Below are 21,367 nucleotides of genomic sequence, written 5' to 3'. Positions count from 1 at the left end.
TGCCTGAAGAACTGTACCAGGGCCTTGGCAACCGGTGCCATGACCAGGAACGGTCTCGCGTTAGAGGGGACCAACACTTAGGAGACCTGCAAGGCAACGGCGACCAGCAACTTGGCAATCTCTGGCGGGAGGACCATGAGTACCAAGAATACGGGGATTGGTGTGGCGACTCCAGAGTCCCATGTCTTGTAAGAGGAGACCATGGTGTCAGAGATCTGGGCCTCCTGGCCAGAGGCCAGGGTTGCGGGACCGTGATCCTTGGCCATAGTGAAGGGGAACCATGCCTGTGGTCCAGGGACCGGGGGCATTCCATGGCCTTTAGGGAAGGTTCCATCACCGGCTTGGTCATCTGAGCTGGTGTATTGATGGGACCTGCCATGTGGCCAGGCGTCTGCAGTGCCAGTCAGCCTAACTGTTCTTTGGTCCTGCAATGGGCCGTGACCCCCTACCGCTCCCCGGAGTTGGAGGCAGGTCCCTGGCTGGGCTAGGGGGTCCAACCACAGCGGTACCCCCAAGAGCCTTCGTTGTGGGCACAAGGCTTTGCCGCAAGTTCCCTTGTGTGATGCCTGTGGTATCAGCAAGGGGGAACGGTGACGGATGGATCCCAGTGCCGGTGGTGCACTGTGTGCCGACGTGGAAGTACCGGATGTGGAGTCCAAGTGCGAGGGCTCTGATGCCAGGCACAGAGCAGCCTCTATGAGTAGGGTCCTTAATCAAATGTCCTGCTTTTTTTGAGTTTGTGGATGAAAATTTTTGCAGATCTGGCACTGTCTTTTCGATGGGACTCCCCCAGGCACTTCAGACAACTCATGAGGGTCACTGATGGGCCTTGTCCAGCTGCAGTCAAAACACAGCTTAGAGCCTGGGGAGTGGGGCATGCCCCGCTCCAGGACAAAGTCCCATCCGGGAGTTTAACTACTAAACTACCATTACAATACTTAACAGCTAACTAATCATTGACTAAATAACAAAGGAGAACGATCTGAACAGTGAAGAACTGCTAATGCTCTTGCTAAGCAAGACCAGGCGCTCCAACCAACCATCATGGGCAGTAAGAAGGAACTGAGAGGGCATATAAGCCAGCGGCGCCTGATATACCGCGGCATGAGCATGGCACTCCAGGGGGCGCCAAAGCCAGCCCTGTGGACACTGCTAAGGCAAAAGTCTCCAGAAACTGTGCACATGGGCACACAGAATGGAATCAACATGAGCAAGCACTCAAAGAAGAATACATTTTCCTTCCGAAAAGGTCCAGTTTCTTGGCCTCCTTATTCTTGGGGGTGGAACTATATTGCCCTTGCTTGTCTTTCTTGTAGGCCACACAAATGACCAATGACCCTGGAGGCGGGGGTGTACAAGTATTCAAACCCCTTGGCTGGGATGAAATACTTCTTTTCAGCCCTTTTGGAGGTGGGTGGAATTGAGGACGGGGTTTGCTAGTGGGTTTTTAGAAAATCTTTAGGACCCCTTTATGCACTGGAACCGTGACATGAGTGGGGGTTGATGTGGAGAGCACATTAAACAAGGTGTCCGATTGCTCTGCCATCTCCTCCACCTCTAAGCCTAAGTTCGTGGTCAAACTTCAGAGCAGGGCTTGGTACTCCTTAAATTCGTCCGGTGAGCTATCATGAGAGGGCTCTGTCAGAGCTCATCTGGAGAGGATGAGGATGGCTGGACCACTGGGGGTGGGCACCTGCCCTTCCACCCTGGCATCGGATTGCGCTTCGTGCACCGAGCCTGGTGCTATCTGATGTTTGTATGAATCAGCGATGGACGATTGGTGTGAGGGGGGCATTGGCATGATCGGCATGCCCCAGGCACTCCACTAGGCCCACTGCGCTGGCCACTGGCCCTGCTGCCAGGATGGCATCGTGGAGGTGGACACAGCCTCAGGAGTCCAGTCACAAAGGTGCTGTCTCAGCGAGGGATTGAACTCCCTCTCCGTGCCAGAGGAATCCTTCTCTGGTGACCACAGCAGGGCCGTTAACACCTGAGTCTGGTGGTTAACCATCACCGTGTGTGAACGGAACCTTGAATAGGCAGACTGGTGCCAGGAGTAGGGGGATTGGCACTGTGTCGGGGAATGTTCCCATGGTCTAGGCGACGGCGATTGACTCCGTGAATAGGGTCGCCGGAAGGATGATCGGTGCCATCCATATGGTGACCGGCACCTCCCTCTGGGCCAGGGGCGGCTCTAGGCACCAGCAAAACAAGCTGGTGCCTAGGGCGGCAAAATCTAGGGGGCGGCAAAAGGCTGGGTCTGGGGCCCCAGCTCATCCTGCCGCTGCGAGCCGAGGAGCGGCCCGTCCCCTGCAGCCGGGGGGGGGCGGCAGGCTGGGCCGGCGGACCTGCCACAGTCATGCCTGCGGGAGGTCCACCGGAGCCCCGGGACGACTGGACCTGCCGCAGGCATGACTGCGGCAGCTCAAGCGGAGCCGCCGGACCCGCGAACCGTCCGCAGCCGCAGGAGGTCCAGCTGAGCCACGCGGGACCAGCGGTCCCTCTGCAGTCATGCCCGCGGGAGGTCCGCTGCTCCCGCGGCTCCGGGGCGCCTCCCGCGCATGACTGCTTGGGGCGGCCAAAAAGGTAGAGCCACCCCTGCTCTGGGCGAGTCTCATTGAGAGAGAAGAGACCGGGAGCGAAGTGCCGGTAATCTGAAGCGGCAAACTGGTGACCTGGGCTGATGCGGAGACCAGGGGCACAGCCACTAAGAGCTTTACTTTGGTTCTGGAGACCAGCGGCGTTCACTCGCCTTCTGAGAGGCTTTCATGGCTGCCCTTGTAGGGAGCCTTTGCTGGGTCCATCGCAGCATGTGGTGCCGGCTGCACTGGGAGAGTCCTTTGCTCTTGGTGCTGGGAACGGCTGGAAAGGCGTTGACTCCACCATGAGTCTGGGTACTATACCGCTCCCTGGAGTCGGTGGTGGATCCCTTGTGGGGGAAGTGGGGGTAGGAGGTCCCTTAGGGGATGTATCCCCGTGTAGCTCTTGGGTGGGCCCGGGTAACAGGGTCCTTTACCCGATGCCCTTTGGTCCTTCTTGCTTGGTGCTGGGTCCCAATTTTTTGACTTCTTGGGCACCGGCAAAGGGGAATGGTGCTGAAGTACTGGGAGTTGAGTCCAGCCAAGATGGCTCCAAGGCCGGGCAGAGAGCAGCCTTCATGAGGAGGGCCCTCAAACGGATGTTGAATTCTTTTTGTGTCCTGGGATGAAAGTTCTTACAGATGGGACACTTATTTTATACGCAATCCCCCCAAGCACTTCAGACAGCTGCCATAGGCCTATGGCATAAATCACTAACAGGCATAGGCCTATTATAGTCAGTGCACAGATTAAAACCTGGAGACTGGGGCATGCTCCGTCTGGGGAAAAGTCCTCACTGGACCCTAACTTACTAAGTACAGTGAAGAAGGAAACTGCTGACCACTTGTTAGGCAAGGAAGAGAGGCACTCCAACCAACCACCATGGGTGGTAAGAAGGAACTGAGAGGGAGTAGGACCAGCAACTCCTGATCTACTGATGCATGAGCGAGGCACTCCAGAGGGTGCCACAGCCAAACCTACGGATACTGCTAAGGCAAAAGTCTTTGACAACTGTGCACATGGGTGCACACACACCTAGAATGGAATGGACATGAGCAAGCACTCAAAGAACCACCTAATTTGCTAATGTAGACCAAGCCCTAGCTGCATCTACGTTGGGGGTTAGATCGACCTAATTATATCATGTAAGGCTTGTAATTTTTCAAAAGGCCTAAGTGATGTAGGTAGGTCAGTCTAATGTTTAGTACAGACAAGCCCTAAAGCTCAGTCTGCACCAGCAAGTTATGTCATATAACTACGTTGCACAGGGGTGTGGAAAATCCAAAATTCTGAGTGACGCAGTTGTACCAACCTAACTCCCAGTGTAGAAAGCGCTATGTCGAAGAGAAGGCTACTGCCTCTCAGGGAGGTGGAGTACCTACGCCAACAGGAGAAGCCCTCCCATCTGTGTAGGCAGCATCTTTCTTGAAGTACTACAGAGGTGCATCTGCTTCAGTGCAGCATTTTAAGTGTAGACAAACCCTAGAAGTGGCTCTTTTTTTGTTAGCTTAAACATCTTCCGAAGCAACATAAAGCAAACAAATAAAAAAAGGCCCTCTTGTACTGGAATAAAGAGTGTCCACAAAGGGTTAAGCCAGTATAACTATATTAATTTAAATTCACACCTTGGTTTACACTGGTATAACTTTCCCATATTTTGCAAACTCAGTAATGTTCTTTTAATATTTTATTTTAAAATTCCTTCTGAGTTGGAAATACAAACCCGCCCACACCCTGCCCCCCTATGGCCAAGTTTGCAAACTGCCTACAATGCATTCTGATGGGAATCTCTTGCTGCGGTTGAACCATTCAAATGGGATGGCTTGCAAGATAGGTGCTCTCATACAGCTCAGATGCTGCAAATTAAAAACACATTTTGAAGTTGCTACATGACAGTCTGATCTCAGAGTTACATGAGCATCCTAACTTTACATGCCTAGCCCAGATGTCTGTCAAGAAGCTCAACACAACTAAGTGTTGTCACAGGAGGAAACTATTGCCCCCTTTGGTCAAGAAAGTTACTCTCTTGAAGCTCTGGGCATTCTATCCCAATTTGTCACAATTTTGCAAGCCAAGGAGTTCTCTACATAGGCCTTGTCCAAACAACATTTGAAAGTGTCAGCAGCAACCGAGCACAGTTTCAGCTACAAAAATGAAGAGGGACTATGTTTCCATTTCTCACTCATTAGCAATGGTCCCCAACAAAAACACACACCTGAACACTCCAAACTTTGGGACTCAGGACCATCTCTCTTTTATAATACACAGTCCCTATATACACGTGGCTATCAGAATCAAAATAAACCCTGCAAAGCTGGTCAGCCACCCGTATAACTGTGATACACAAACAACATACTCACAAAACATTCAGCAGCATCATCCATGATGCCCAGCTGGAAGCGCTGCTCATCCTGAAAGGTCTTTGCAAGAGCACTGCGTAGGGCATCAGAGGGCAGTACTTTCTCACTGCTACATTGGAACTGATTGAAGATGCCCTGGTGGGGAAAGAGAGAAATAAATGTCATCTTTATGTTTATGATAGAAATATTACATATTCACAACTGGTTTAATAAGCTTTGGGAGGTAAACATAAAATGAAAGAAACGTCTAAAACTAATTCTCCACTTAGGCTTGGTCTACACCAGAAAATTTGATTGGTTTAACTATGTTGGTTAGGTGTGAGTAAAATCCACACCTGAGTGACATTGTTAAGCCAACCTAAATCCTTGCATAGACAGCACTAGGTTCAAGGAAGAATTCTTCTGCTGAGCTAGTTACTGCCTCTCAGGGAAGTGGACTACCTATTCCCATGAGAGAACTCCTCCTGTCAGTGTCAGTAGCGTCTACATTGAAGCACTACAGTGGCACAGTGCTTTAAGTGTAGACAAGCCCTTGGTATCTCTTACTCTGCTCTGTTCCCTCCTGCAGGGAGATGAGCAAAGCCTGCAGAACCTTGTTTACTGCATCAAGTTCAAATTTCTTGTCTTCATCTTCATGGCCCTTATGTTACTCTGCTCCATTTCCTTCCTAATTTCTTATATCACATCAAACCACAACCTTCACCAAATGTCAGTCTCAAACTTTACTAATCCTTTCCTTGCACAATTCTCCTCATGCCTTCACACACAACTTACAAGACATGGAATACTACCCAGTTCTGGTCCACTAGGCCACCACTCTAATAAGAAAGGCCATACCAGATCAGACTGGTGGTCCTTCTGATCCAGTATGCCATTTCTGACAACGTCCAAAACGAGATGATTCAGACAAAGGTGCAAGGAACCTCTAAGTGGGCAATTATGGAATGATATGCACACGGGAAGTTTCTTCCTAATCCCATTAGAGGTTGGTTTATGCCTGAAGATTGAAGGTTTGTGTGTTTTTTAAGTCCAGTCTTATGTAACTGTGCATGTTTTCATTACTCATATAAATGTTCAATCCTTTTTTGAATCCCGCTAAGCTCTATTCTTCGGTGATATTTTGTGGCTATGAGTTCCAAGGGATAGGTATGTGCTGTGCAAAAAATGTCTCTGTCAGTTGTAAATTTACCGCCTTTCAGTTTTATTCAAAGTCCTCTTGTTCTAGCATTACAACAGAGTAAGTAGGAGTGACTAGCTTATCTCCAGACCATTCATTATTTTGTATATCGAGAACACGTCCTTTCTTCGGGTTGTTGGGTTTAGTATGCAGGTGTTGGGTGGTGTTGATGGCCTGACAGACTGGATGATTTGGTGGTCCCTTCTTGCTTTGAACCCTGAGTATTTGGCATAGTATTTTTAGTATCCTTTTCCATACCACTCCTTACATAGCCTAACTTTTGTTTTTGCTTCTTTTGTCTGCTGCTTGCTGCACACTCAGCAGCAGCTTTCCTAAAGTTGTCCAAATGACACCCAGGTCTTTTTCCTGAGTGGTCAGTGCTGAGAACCCAGCAGTGTGCATAAGTAGTTCCAGTATGTATTATTCCTTCCAATCTGGGTTACACTGAGTTTACCAACACTGAATTTCACCTGCCATCAAGCTGCCATTCACATAGCTTTGATAACTCCCTAGGAGGCGCCTCATAGTTGTTGCAGCGCTCCCTTTATTTGTATCCCTCATAAGAACTCACTTTTTCAATTATGTTCACAAGAAGAGAGTCAACAGTAATTAAGTAAAATAAGGCCTGCCGATGGGGTGGGGGACAAAGAGGGCCATTGCTCGGGGGCCTGGGCATGCGGAAGAAGCTGGCACATCCCTACAGCCCCTGGGGAGGGGGTCTCCGTGCACTGTCCCCGCCCCAAGCGCCAACTCCACAGCTCGTATTGGCTGGGCAGTGGCAGGCAGAAACCCACCCTGGACCCCCCACCACCTAGGAGCCACTGCCAGATACGTATGTCAGTTGCTTTTGGGAGCCACCCGAGGTAAATGCTGATCCCCTGACCTGCTCCTGCACCCCAACCCCCTGCCCCAGCTTAGAGCCCACACCCAAACTCCCTCCCAGAGCCCAACCTCGCTCCCAGAGCCCGACCCCACACAGCCTCCTGTATCCAGACCCTCCCAGAGCCCATACTCCTCACCACCTCCGCACCCAAACTCTCTCCTAGAGCCTGCACCCCTGCCTGCACCCCAACCCCTCGCCCCAGCCTGGTGAAAGTGAGTGAGGGTGGGGGAGAGCGAGTGACAGAAGGAGGGGGGATGGAGTGAAGGGGGGCTCAGAGAAGGGGCGGGACAGGGGCATGGTCTCAAGGAAGGGCGAGGCAAGGAAATGGTCTTTGGGTTTGCACGATTAGACTGTTGGCAACCCTACCGGGTGGGCATGTAGAAACCCTGGCCATGTCAGAAAAGCGCGCCCAGCAGCACAGCCGGCAGCTCACTGTGCACCAGCCAGCTCAGGCGCAGCACCGCCCAAATGTCAGGTGGACCGCGTCCACATGGGCGCAGCTTGTGCATGTGTGGGGGCCCATTGACTGTTCTGCCCTAGGGCCCGGAATTGCTGTCAGTGGTCCTGAGTAAAATCAATCATTCCCAATTTAAAATAGCATTATTAAACTAGCCAAGTAAGTGGAGAACGGAGGGGACCTGAAGTTGCCAGATTGTTGCTTTGTTTGCCGAGCTATCATCATAGCAATTCCTGTGTGCATAACTTTAAAGAAGATCTATAATCATCTTGGCTCCTGTGCCACTTCTTGTCTTTAATTATAGACAGCTTTTCCCTAGCACTGAGATGCTGCATGCATTGGAAATAGACTGTCTATATCTTATTTATTTTCCAAGTTTAATTACTTTTAGTGGTCCCTGTATTATTGTCATTTCCATGAGCTGGCGAATTGGAATAAAGTTTGCTAAGCCCTGCAATCTTGGGTGCTTTTAGGGAACTAAAACTGCAACACAAAGCCTCTACGTTAATAGTAACAAACTGGTTCCTGTATGCTACTCCTGCAAAGAGTGGAGGAGATCGAATTCCACCTTATTCCCTTCATCCCCTGTGACACGCTGGACCTCAAAGTAGCACCCTGTAACCACCATATTCACCATTTGTATGTTTGTGATATTTCATAAAAAGCATGCTGTGTATGATACCATATGAAAGATCACGATCTGCTGAAACTCATTGTTCTGTCAAAATATGTATATTGTTAATGTGGAGGAAGTTATAAGAATTTGCTATATGGCTGTTATTGAACTATGTTGTGAGTTTGGGAGACGCCCACTGTTAGCACTCCAATGACTGAGGTGGAGACCCACACCCAAATGGGTGTTAAGCGACCATCACATGCCATTGACGAGTAAGGGAATTTTAAACAAGAAAATTACAATTCTGCAAGAGACAGTTGTGCAAGTCCCACACAAGGAGGATTGTTCAACTTTGGGACTCGGCAAGGCCTACCAGGACATGTCTGGGCCAGTGTCTTTCTTGGGACGTGTAGACGGGTCAGACTCACCCCTGCGGCGCCTCCTGCTGGTGACTCCGGGAATTAGCTCAGTCCAGTGTTCGGAGCGCCTTCTGCAGGCTGGTGATCCACCTGTCCTCAGGCCCCCCGTGTCCCTCCCTGGACCCAGTGCCCTTTTATTGGGGGTGCTGCCCCCTGGCAGTAACCCCTTTCTCTCTGGGTTTCCCCTCCTTGGGGAACCCCCACACTCTAGCCCCACCTTGCCTCAGTATTGGCTACTGCCAGTCATTGTCTGGCCCCACACTCTGGGGCAGACTGCAGTATCAGCCTACTCATCACAGGCAAAGGGGTTTGGACCTGCTGCCTTGGCCTACCTCGGGCTGCCCTCTGCAACCCCCAGTACCAGTTGGCCCACTGCTAGACCGCAGCCTGGGGCTTTCTAGGCTGGAGCTCCCCAGCTCCTCAGCCTTTCCCCAGCCCTGCTTCACCCTAGGTACCTTGCCTATAGTCCCCTGCAGCCAGGCCCTTCTTCCTCTTCAGGCAGAGGAAGACTGTCTGTTTCTGGCTTCCCTGGCCTTTTATAGGGGCCAGCTGTGGCTCAGTTTGGGGCGTGGCTTCACCTGCAGCCACTTTCTCACTCAGCCCAACCTTGCAACATCCAGTGGGGTGAGAAAGGCTGCTTGATTCAATTCTTGCTTAGTCTGAAAGTTTAGGATTTAGACTGTGATTTTATTTTTATTTCTTAGGTAACTATCTCTGACTTTTCTGCCTACCACTTATAATCACTTAAAATCTTCCTTGTAGTTAATAAACTTATTTTAATGTTTTATCCTTACCAGTGAGCTTGTCTAAAGTGCTTAGGGAATCTGCTCAGATTGCAACAGTTGGTGCATGTCCACTGTCCTTTGACGAAGTGGCAACCTAATTAATAAGCTTGCATTGTTCAAAAGAAAGTCCTAAGCAGTGTAAGGCAGTACATTTGTGGGGTGCAAGGCTGGGGGGATTTGCTGGTGTTTTCCTGTGTATGGTTCATGAGTGCTTTAGAGAGTACTCATGCAACTTAGCTGGATGTGTCTCCACATGCTGTTGACTGAGTGATAGCACCTAGAGGGGTTTGCTGCTTATCACTAGCAAAGCATTGTGAGAGACAGCCCATGCTGGAAAGTTCCCGCAGTTCCAGGTTGTACCCTGGAATCCTATCACACCCCCCAATCCTGCTTCCTCCTCTCTCAAAGAGCAATCATATTCTCTTTGGAGAACACCAAGAACATAAGAACATAAGAACGGCCGTACCGGGTCAGACCAAAGGTCCATCTAGCCCAGTATCTGTCTACCGCCAGTGGCCAATGCCAGGTGCCCCAGAGGGAGTGAACCTAACAGGCAATGATCAAGTGATCTCTCTCCTGCCATCCATCCTAGCCTCTGTTCGTCAGAGGATGGAGGACACCATTCTTTACCCATCCTGGCTAATAGCCATTTATGGACTTAACCACCATGAATTTGTCCAGTTCTCTTTTAAACACTGTTATAGTCCTAGCATTCACAACCTCCTCAGGTAAGGAGTTCCATAAGTTGACTGTGCGCTGCGTGAAGAAGAACTTCCTTTTATTTGTTTTAAACCTGCTGCCTATTAATTGCATTTGGTGACCCCTAGTTCTTGTATTATGGGAATAAGTAAATAACTTTTCCTTATCCACTTTCTCAACATCACTCATGATTTTATATACCTCTATCATATCCCCCTTTAGTCTCCTCTTTTCCAAGCTGAAGAGACCTAGCCTCTTTAATCTTTCCTCATATGGGACCCTCTCCAGACCCCTAGTTGCCCTTTTCTGAACCTTTTCTAGTGCAAGAATATCTTTTTTGAGGTGAGGAGACCACATCTGTACACAGTATTCAAGATGTGGGCATATCATGGATTTATATAAGGGCAATAATATACTCTCAGTCTTATTCTCTATCCCCTTTTTAATGATTCCTAACATCCTGTTTGCTTTTTTGACCGCCTCTGCACACTGCGTGGACATCTTCAGAGAACTATCCACGATGACTCCAAGATCTTTTTCCTGACGTTGTAGCTAAATTAGCCCCCATCATATTGTATGTATAGTTGGGGTTATTTTTTCCAATGTGCATTACTTTACATTTATCCACATTAAATTTCATTTGCCATTTTGTTGCCCAATCACTTAGTTTTGTGAGATCTTTTTGAAGTTCTTCACAATCTGCTTTGGTCTTAACTATCTTGAGTAGTTTAGTATCATCTGCAAACTTTGCCACCTCACTGTTTACCCCTTTCTCCAGATCATTTATGAATAAATTGAATAGGATTGGTCCTAGGATTGACCCTTGGGGAACACCACTAGTTACCCCTCTCCATTCTGAGAATTTACCATTAATTCCTACCCTTTGTTCCCTGTCTTTTAACCAGTTCTCAATCCATGAAAGGACCTTCTCTTTTATCCCATGACAGCTTAATTTACATAAGAGCCTTTGGTGAGGGACCTTGTCAAAGGCTTTCTGGAAATCTAAGTACACTATGTCCACTGGATCCCCCTTGTCCACATGTTTGTTGACCCCTTCAAATAACTCTAATAGATTAGTAAGACACGATTTCCCTTTAAAGAAACTATGTTGACTATTGCTCAACAGTTTATGTTTTTCTATGTGTCCGACAATTTTATTCTTAACTATTGTTTCAACTAATTTGCCCGGTACCGACGTTAGACTTACCGGTCTGTAATTGCCGGGATCACCTCTAGAGCCCTTTTTAAATATTGGCGTTACATTAGCTAACTTCCAGTCATTGGGTACCGAAGCCGATTTAAAGGACAGGTTACAAATCTTAGTTAATAGTTCCGCAACTTCACATTTGAGTTCTTTCAGAACTCTTGGGTGAATGCCATCTGGTCCCAGTGACTTGTTAATGTTGAGTTTATCAATTAATTCCAAAACCTCCTCTAGTGACATTTCAATCTGTGACAGTTCCTCAGATTTGTCACCTAAAAAGCCAGCTCAGGTTTGGGAATCTCCCTAACATCCTCAGCCGTGAAGACTGAAGCAAAGAATCTATTTAGTTTCTCTGCAATTACTTTATCGTCTTTAAGCGCTCCTTTTGTATTCCGATCGTCAAGGGGCCCCACTGGTTGTTTAGCAGGCTTCCTGCTTCTGATGTACTTTAAAAACATTTTGTTATTACCTTTGGAGTTTTTCGCTAGCCGTTCTTCAAACTCCTCTTTGGCTTTTCTTATTACACTCTTGCACTTAATTTGGCAGTGTTTATGCTCCTTTCTATTTGCCTCACCAGGATTTGACTTTCACTTTTTAAAGGAAGTCTTTATCTCTCACTGCTTCTTTTACATGGTTGTTAAGCCACGGTGGCTCTTTTTTAGTTCTTTTACTGTGTTTCTTAATTTGGGGTATACATTGAAGTTGGGCCTCTATTATGGTGTCTTTAAAAAGCGCCCATGCAGCTTGCAGGGATTTCACTTTAGTCACTGTACCTTTTAACTTTTGTTTAACTAACCCCCTCATTTTTGTATAGTTCCCCCTTTTGAAATTAAATGCCACAGTGTTGGGCTGTTGAGATGTTCTTCCCACCACAGGGATGTTAAATGTTGTTATATTATGGTCACTATTTGCAAGCAGTCCTGCTATAGTTACCTCTTGGACCAGCTCCTGCGTGCCACTCAGGATTAAATCTAGAGTTGCCTCTCCCCTTGTGGGTTCCCGTACCAGCTGCTCCATGAAGCAGTCATTTAAAGTATCGAGAAATTTTATCTCTGCATTTCGTCCTGAAGTGAAATGTTCCCAGTCAATATGGGGATAACTGAAATCCCCCACTATTATTGGGTTCCTAATTTTGATAGCCTCTCTAATTTCCCTTAGCATTTCATCATCACTATTACTGTCCTGGTCAGGTGGTCGATAATAGATCCCTAATGTTATATTTTTATTAGAGCTTGACATTTCTATCCATAGAGATTCTATGGAACATGTGGATTTGCTTAAGATTTTAGTACAGAAGAAAAGAGTAACACATTATAGTCCCACTAAACATATCTGAAACTGGGATTTCTCCAATAGCAAACAAAGCTCTGGCAGGACAATGTAAAGGGAGTGGGAGAGTAAATAAGGTTGGTTTCTTGCTGCAGTTTCCAAACAAGTCCTAACAGGGTGCATCTGTACTCAAAGTTTTTGCACTGTTTGTATGGTACCAGTGCAGTTCCCTTAGCAGTAGCAGTGCTGGAAATGCTAGTGTTGACAGGGTTGGGCACTACAGTAGTAAAAATGCCTCTGCCCTGTTGACACTATTATTTATTATTTGGTATTGTGGTAGTGCCTAGGGGTCCATTGTATGTCTACACTGCAATGTAAGCCCAGGGTTTGAACACAGGCTCAAGCCTAAACCCCCTTCTGTCTAAACACAAATTGTGCTAACCCAGGGCTCAGACTGAAGACCTCATGGGGGTTGAACCTGAGTCAAGCCAAGATCCATGGTTCAAGCCCTATTACTTTGCTGTCCAGATGCAGTCTCATGGGACTCATGCTCTCGGAGTCTGCCAAAAGTATTCCACAATCCCACAGACTGACTTTCTTCATCCTCTGGAAAGCCAAGTTTGGCGGACAGTCAAGTTTTCTCACACTACACTATGAACAAAGGGCAGCCACATTTTGGGAGGGTGCTGGAAGTCTGGGATATGGGTGCTTGGACTTGGGCCTGCATTATGCAGTGTAAATGCTGGAGCTCCAGGTTGGGGTATATGGTTCAACAATTCCTAACATGGATTTACAAATAAACATAGATGCTCAAGCCAAAGGTTAACAAGCCAGGTCTGCTAACTCAAGCTCCACTAACCTTGGGCTTACAATGCAGTGTAGACATAACCTCATAGACTGGGATACCACTGTGCTAGGTACTGTAGCTCTTCTAATATTGCTACTACCAGTGCCAAACCAATGGTGAGAAAGTCCTAGTGAAGAGAAGGCTACAGAGCCCAAGAAGAGAATTTCCTCTTCACAAGCATCAGGCAATGCCACACCCTGCTTATGAGTTATGCTTAATGGAAAGATTTCTAATGTACTCAAAGATCACTGTGTGGGCTAATTCTCAGACTCTGTTTTCTGCCTTGGGAATTGCTCTCTGAGACTCAAAGGCCAAAGCCAGGCAGTTTTTTATATCAAGGTGACAGTGCTTCACACCCAAATCTTCTCATTTCAATAGACCTTGGAAAAACAGGGAAACAAAAACAACTTTGCCCTTCTCTACTTTCTATCAGATAAATGCAGAGCACTTTAAAACCATTAATGAATATGTCTCGCAATCACTCTGAGTCATTGTCATCACCCACATTTTACAGAAGGGGAAATGAAGGCACAGATTAGCTAAGTGACTTGACCAAGGTCACTACAGCAAGTGTCGGAGCTGATAGAACTAAGATGGGTGTTGGATGTTCAGCAATTTTGGAAAGCTACTCACTTGTGGTCTATAAATATGAATTCAAGAGCCTAACTTTAGGTTCCTTAAAAATAAATCATGCTCAGTTTCACTGATTTCTAGTCCTTTAGATGTAGACTTCCCAAAGCAAACCAGTGAGCCGTTAAAACTATTAACCCAGTCTTACAGAAAACTGTCCCAATTCAAACAATAGCAGCAGAAAAGTTATGAAATTTGTTACTCACCCAACCTGAGTCATCTAAGCAATTCATTAACTTAAAAAAGAATTGTGGGGAGCATTTTAATTTACACTAGGGCTGTCAAGCAACTAAAAAAATTAATTGTGATTAATCGCACTGTTAAACAGTAATAGAATACCATTTATTTAAATATTTTTGGATGTTTTCTACATTTTCAAATATATTGATTTCAATTACAACACAATACAAAGTGTACAGTGCTCACTTTATATTTATTTTTATTACAAATATTTGCACTGTAAAAAACAAAATAAATAGTTTATTTCAATTCACCTAATACAAGTACTGTAGTGCAATCTCTATATCATGAAAGTTGAACTTACAAATGTAGAATTATGTACAAAAAATAACTGCATTCAAAAATAAAACAATGTAAAACTTTAGAACCTACACGTCCACTCAGTCCTACTTCAGCCAATCGCTCAGATGAACAAGTTTGGTTACAATTTGCAGGAGATAATGCTGCCCACGGCTTTTTTAATAATGTCACCTGAAAGTAGAACAGGCATTTGCATGGCAGCATTGTAGCTGACATTGCAAGATATTTATGTGCCAGATGCGCTAAAGATTCATATGTCCCTTCATGCTTCAACCACCATTCCAGAAGACATGTGTCCACACTGATGACGGGTTCTGCTTGATAATGATCCAAAGCAGAGGGGACCGATGCATGTTCATTTTAATCATCTGAGTCAGATGCCACCTTCAGAAGGTTGATTTCCTTTTTCCTGGTTCTGGTTCTGTAGGTTCCACATCGGAGTGTTGCTCTTTTAAGACATCTGAAAGCATGCTCCAAACCTCGTCCCACTCAGATTTTGGAAGGCACTTCAGATTTTTAAACCTTGAGTGCTGTATCTATCCTTAGAAATCTCACATTGGTTCCTTCTTTGCGTTTTGTCAAATCTGCTGTGAAAGTGTTCTTAAAGCGAACATGTACTGGGTTATCATCCGAGATTGCTATAACATGAAATATATGGCAGAATGCAGGTAAAACAGAACAGGAGACATACAATTCTCCCCCAAGGAGTTCAGTCATAAATTTAATTAACACATTTTTTTTAAACGAGCATCATCAGCACGGAAGCATCATCAGGAGCATCATCAGCACGGAAGCAAGTCCTCTGGAATGGTAAAGGATGAAGGGACAGATGAATGTTTAGCATATCTGGCACGTAAATACTTTGCAATGCCAGCTACAAAAGTGCCATGCAAACGCCTATTCTCACTTTTAGGTGACACTGTAAATAAGAAGCAGTCAGCAGTATCTCCCGTAAATGTAAACAAACTTGTTTTGTCTTAACAATTGGCTGAACAAGAAGTAGGACTGAGTGGACATGTAGGCTCTAAAGTTTTACATTGCTTTGTTTTTGAGTGCAGTTATGTAACAAAAAAAATTCTACATTTGTAAGTTACACTTTCACAATAAAGAAATTGCACTAAGCTACTTGTATGAGGTGAATCGAAAAATACTATTTCTTTTGTTTATCATTTTTACAGTGCAAATATTTGTAATAAAAAATAGTAATATAAAGTGAGCACTGTACACTTTATATTCTGTGTTGTAATAGAAATCAATATATTTGAAAATGTAGAAAAACATCCAAAATATTTAATAAATTTCAATTGGTATTCTATTGTTTAACAGTGTGATTAATTGCAATACATTTTTTTAATCGTGGTTAATTTTTTTTAGTTAATTGCGTGAGTTAACTGCGATTAATCGACAGCCCTAATTTTTACATTAATCAGCAAAGGCACCCATAAATATTTTATCCTATGGATTTTACCATGTTTAAGCAACATATTTAAGCACCATAGTGTCAAACTACATAGTTGCACATTGTCTGTTTGGACAGGAGGAAGAAGTTACTCACCTTGTACAGTAACAATGGTTCTTCAAGATGTGTGTCCCTATGAGTGCTCTACTGTAGGCGTGTGCGTGTCCCCGTGCTGCTGATCGAAGCATTTCAATAGCAGTCCATCCCGCATGCACGGCTCCCACCTGCGACGAGGCTAGCTAGCGTGCATAGGCATTTCCTCCTTAGTTCCTTCTCTACCACAGAATCAACCAGTGGAACTCCAAAGTAGAGATGAGGACAATGGATCATGGAGCACCCATAGGGGGACACATCTCGAGGAACCATCGTTAGGGCACAAGGTGAGTAACTTCTTTTTCTTCAACTAGTATCTCTATGGGTGCGCCAATGTAGGTGACTCCCAGGCAGTACCCACTACTTGAGGCTGGGATTTCGGAGTCGAGTCTGAGATAGATCACAGTACTGTGACACTAAATTGGGCATCTGTAGCCAAATCTCCCAGGATGGCATAGTGTTCTGCAAAGGTATGCGCAGATGCCCAGGTAGCTGCTCTGCAGATCTCTGATACAGGGATTCCCTTGGAGAAGGCGATCGATGTGGAGACTGACCTCATGGGATCCACACAATTGGTAGAGTTTATAATACAGCCAGAGACCCACCTGGAGAGCCACTGGTCTGAGATCGCTGCACCTTTCAATCTATCCGCAATGGAGAGGAAGAGTCTCAGGAGATTTTCTAAAGTCTTTTTTGTATCCAAATAGAAGACCAAGGCTCTTCTCACGTCAAGCATATGGAGGATGCCTGTCCTCATGTTGTCCCCAGGGATGTTGTCCTCATGAGGTTTGGGAATACACACTGGAAGCTGAATAAGTTGATTTATGTGACATGCAGAAGTCACTTTAGGGGTGAACTTTGGATGTGGTCCAAGTGTGACCTTGTCAGGGAAAAACACAGCAAAAGGGGATGTACCATCAAAGCTTCTATCTCCCCTATCCTTCTGGCCAAAGCGATGGTAATGGAATGCTGTGTTCCTGGAAAGGTGAGTTAGTGAACAAGAGGCGATTGGTTCAAATGGTGGTCTAGTCAGTCCTTTTAGCATTGGATTGAGGTCTCATTGGGGAGCAGGGTGCCATAGGAAGAGGTTTGCTATGCCTTTAAGAAACCTCTTCATAGTTGGGTGGGAGAAGACTGAGTAGCCTTCTACCTGCTGAAGGAAGAGACCCAATTTCTTTAAGGTTAACAGGTAGTTTAGGACCACCAGTAGGGTGGCTGAATTAGGAGTGACACCCTCTGGTTGGCACCAGATCTGGAACCTCTTTCATTTCTGAAGGTAGGTAAAACAAGTAGTGCCCTTTCTACTGTGTAATAGCACCTCCTGTACCTCCTCAGAGCAAGATGTTTCTATGTGCTGATACCATGAAGGATCCATGCTTTGAGTTGCAGAATCTGCAGATTGGGGTGGCGGGTGTGACCCTCGTTCTGCGATAGGAGGTAAGAAGAGATCAGTAGAGTCATCAGTAGACATAATGCCAGATGTGAAAGGTAAGGGTACTATGTCTGCCTGGGCCAGGTGCGGCCAATCAGAATGATGTTTGCTTTTTCCCTTTTTATCTTCAACAGGACTTTCAGCAATAGAGGGAATGGGGGAAAGGCATAAAGGTGGCCCTTGTCACAAGGAAGGAAGAGAGCATTTCCCATGGAGCATCGTTCGATCCCCGGCCTGGAGCAAGACTGTGGACATTTCTTGTTCTGGTGAGTAGCAAACAAGTTAATTACCGGCATACCCAATTGTCGGAATATGTTGTGTAGAATTGCCGACTATTTTCCATTTGTGGTCATGTAGGAATTTGCAGCTGAGACTGTTGGCCATCGTGTTGTGTATTCTCAATATATAGGCCACTGATAGGATGTTGTGGAATATGCACCAGTTCCATAGCTTCATTGCTTCTACACACAGGGAATGAGACCTGGTGCCTCCCTGTCGGTTTAGATAGCACATGCAGACTATGTTGTCTGTCATGAACTTTGTATGCGTGTCCTTGATCAACGGGAGGAAGTGAGCACAAATGTTTCAGATTGCTCTGAGCTTGAGCAGGTTGATGTGGAGGCACATCTCTGCTGGAGACCATTTGCCCGCTACCGAGTGACCACTGGAGATGTGCTCCCCATGCCATGAGGGATGCATCAGTGGACAGGAGAAGGGATGGGGAAGACTGAGCAAACGGGATTCCCCTAGAGATGTTTACTCAGTCCTTCCACCAGTCTAAGGATTGCTTCACCCTGGTGGGCATCGATAGAAGCTTGCCTATGTTGTCTCTGTTCGGCCTGTAAATCGAAGCAAACAATGCTTGAAAGCATCTCATGCATAGTCTGGTATGAGCTATAACTATGGCCATGTGCTCCAGAAGCTGAAAGAAATGTCTGGCCGAGATTTGGGGACTGGTTTGTACTGGCTCTATCAATGAGGAGAGACTGAGAAATCTGTGATGTGGAAGGAGTGCCCTCACCTGAATGTAGTTGAGGTCGGCTCCTATGAATTCTAGCCTTTGAACCAGTGTTAAGGTAGATTTTTGTTTGTTGATCTGTAGGCCTAGATTGAGGAACAGGTCCCACGTGGTCTGAGTGTCTCATTAGGCCTCTGTGTAGGACCATGCCCTGAGCAGGCAATCGTCCAGGTAGAGATAAATCATTATGCCCTGAGAGCATAAGTGGGCTGCTATTACGGAAAAGAGCTTGAAGAACACCCTGGGGGCCGATGAACGGACAAAAGGGAGTACTGTGTATTGGTAGGAATCCTGGCCCAGTGTGAATCTGAGGTAACACCTGTGACTTGGTATGACAGAAATTTGGAAGTACGTGTCACTCTTGAAGGTTGAGGGCCGAAAGCCAATCTCCTTCTTCTAATGCTGGGATGATCATTTATAGGGTGACCATCTTGAATTTCCTTGCTTTGACTTATCAGTTGAGCCCTCTGAGGTCCAGTATGGTCTCCACTTCCCTTTTGCTTTGGTATCAAGAAGTAACAAGAGTAGAAGCCTTTGCCTCTGAGATGCACAGGAACAGGTTCTATAGCTCCTATGCTGAGGAGATGGTTTACTTCTTGACATAGCAGACTCTCGTGAGAAGGGTCCCTGAACAGGGATGGGGAAGGGTGTTTGGGAGGCAGAAGAGAGGCGATGTGGATAGCATATACGTTCTGGATGATTTCCAACACCCACTTGCTGGAGGTTAACCAATCCCAGGTGCTGCGGAACGAAGTAATGCGATCTCTGAAAGGAGAAGTGGGATTTCCCAGCACTAGGTGGCAAGCAGAATGTTGTACAGGCGCTTCAACCAACCTGTCAAAACTGCCATTTCAAGCTTGAGGGCTGAGAAAAAGTTGGTTGTGGTCTCAAGTGCTTCCACTTGGGGAAAATTTGATTTCTTTCACTACGGCTCATAAGATCTCTGTGATGACCACTGAGGCGTGTACTACGATGAGTGGGACTTAAACGGTGGTTGAGGGCTGTATTTTCTCTTGTAGGCCGGTGTGTATATCCCTAGGGAACGAAGAATTGCCCGAGAATCCTTCAATGTGAGAAGAGATGTGTCTGTCTTTTCAGCAAACAGCTTCATTTTCCTCAAAAGGAAGGTCCTCCATCATGGTTTGGACCTCTTTAGGGAAGCCGGACAACAGCAGCCAGAAAGCCCTTCTCTCAATCACGGCCATGGAACTTGAATGTGCCACCACAACTTCCACATATAATGCGGACTGGAGAGATGTTTTCGCCACCAGCTGACCCTTGTTAATTATGGCCATAAATTGGTCTTTTGGGGAGTCTGGAGCTCATTAATAAAGGAACCTAGTTTCACATAGTTCTGGTAGTCATATTTGGCCAACGAAGTATGATAATTAGCTACCTGGAACTGAAGAGTGGCTGACAAATACGTTCTTCTGCCAAACAGGTCCAAGCATTTCCCATCTTGGTCATATGGGGTGGATTTAAACTGGTATTGCAATTAACCACATCCACAATGATGAATTTGGAGGGAGACGAGAAAATAAAAATTTTGTGCCCTTCACCGACACAATACTTTCTGTCCGCCCGCTTGCATGTCAGCGGGACAGACACAGGGGTCTGTCACTAATTCTGGCAGGATCCAGGAGTGCCTCGTTAACTGGGAGGGTCCCTCTGGCAGAGGTGGAAGAGTGTAGAATGTCCACCAGTTTGTGGTGAGGTTCAGTCACTTGGTGCAGCTGTATTTGCAGGGCTTCTGCCATGCTCTGAGCAAAGTCCTGGAATGATTTTATATCATCCACCATGGATGATAGAGGGGACATCACTACCTCGTCAGGTGAGGACGATGAGAGACGAGCTTGAGGGGTGTCTACCCTTTCTGCTTCAGCTTCAACTTCCTCCCCTAGGTGCTCAGGAGGTTCTGAACACTTTGATGCTGCAGCTGAAGGAGAGTGGCTCCTAGCCTGCTAGTATACCACACTAGGGGCCTGGGAGGCTTACCGCTTCTGGGCCTGCCAGGGTCCCAGTACAGCCATGAGGGTAGGTGGCTTGCAGCTGGAGGTTGAGGGGGCACAGTAGCCTGGTGTCCATGATGAAATTGGGACTCGTATGGTGGGTCGGACTCGTGTTGGGAACCCAAGTCCTCTCACTCACTATCTGACTCTGATGAGGAAAAAGGTGGTGCACTGCATGGAGATCTCACTGAGTCCAATGCTCTGGGAGAACTTGGCACCGGAGTCCAGTGTGTCAGACACCGAGAGATCTGTTGCGCACTGGAAATCCACCAGTGCGGACAACATTGGCACAGAGAGGCTTGTACTGATGGAGCCAGAGACGTGGACCTAGTCATATGGTCCGTCGGTGTCACAGACACTGGGGTCAGTGCCGGTGACCACGTTGACATGTAGCCTTCACTGAGGAGAATCTTCCATGCTTTTCAAGCCCCCACTGTACAGGTACTACTTTGCCCATGCCCAACGGGTCTTTGGGCAGATCAACTTGCTCTGTCAGCTTGGTACCACATGTGCTCTGGCTACCAGCTGTAGACAGCTTTGGCACCATCCATACCAATGGAGCTGGATATAATTTCCAGCTTGATCGGGGCTCGTTATGGGGACTCCCAGACCTTTTCTTGGTGGTCTTGAGCATGGGTGGAGGATATCATAGGACAGGGCAGGCTAAGCCTCCGCTGACCAAGGCTGTGCCCCACCCATATTGCGCCCCAAGGTCCCACCCTCCTTCTCTACCTGAAGCTGGTGGGGCACCAGGGGCTCAGCTCCTGACGGTAGCTCTGAACTCAGGCCTGTCAGCAGCCAGGGGTGGCATGGTGCAGTGCTGGGGCCAGCCAGGGGGGGAAGAGGAGGTCGAGCCAGCAGCTTGGCCCAGCACTGGGGCGGGGGGTGTCA

At 46.8% G+C, this 21,367-nt stretch overlaps 1 protein-coding gene across 17 annotated transcripts in view; it reads right to left on the bottom strand.

Annotated features, from left to right (window-relative positions):
* The window catches only part of USP54 (ubiquitin specific peptidase 54), a 257,870-nt gene that overhangs the window by 100,386 nt on the left and 136,117 nt on the right, over positions 1 to 21,367 (bottom strand). For all 17 annotated transcript variants that reach the window (XM_039546273.1, XM_039546285.1, XM_039546286.1 and 14 more), the window contains one exon: positions 4,940 to 5,074. In XM_039546273.1, the coding sequence (XP_039402207.1) occupies positions 4,940 to 5,074 (135 nt within the window). The remainder of the gene's footprint in view (positions 1 to 4,939; positions 5,075 to 21,367) is intronic.

Source organism: Mauremys reevesii, linkage group 7 (assembly GCF_016161935.1).
Source record: "Mauremys reevesii isolate NIE-2019 linkage group 7, ASM1616193v1, whole genome shotgun sequence".
NCBI lineage: Eukaryota > Metazoa > Chordata > Testudines > Geoemydidae > Mauremys > Mauremys reevesii.
This window is presented reverse-complemented; position numbering and strand designations above follow the sequence as displayed.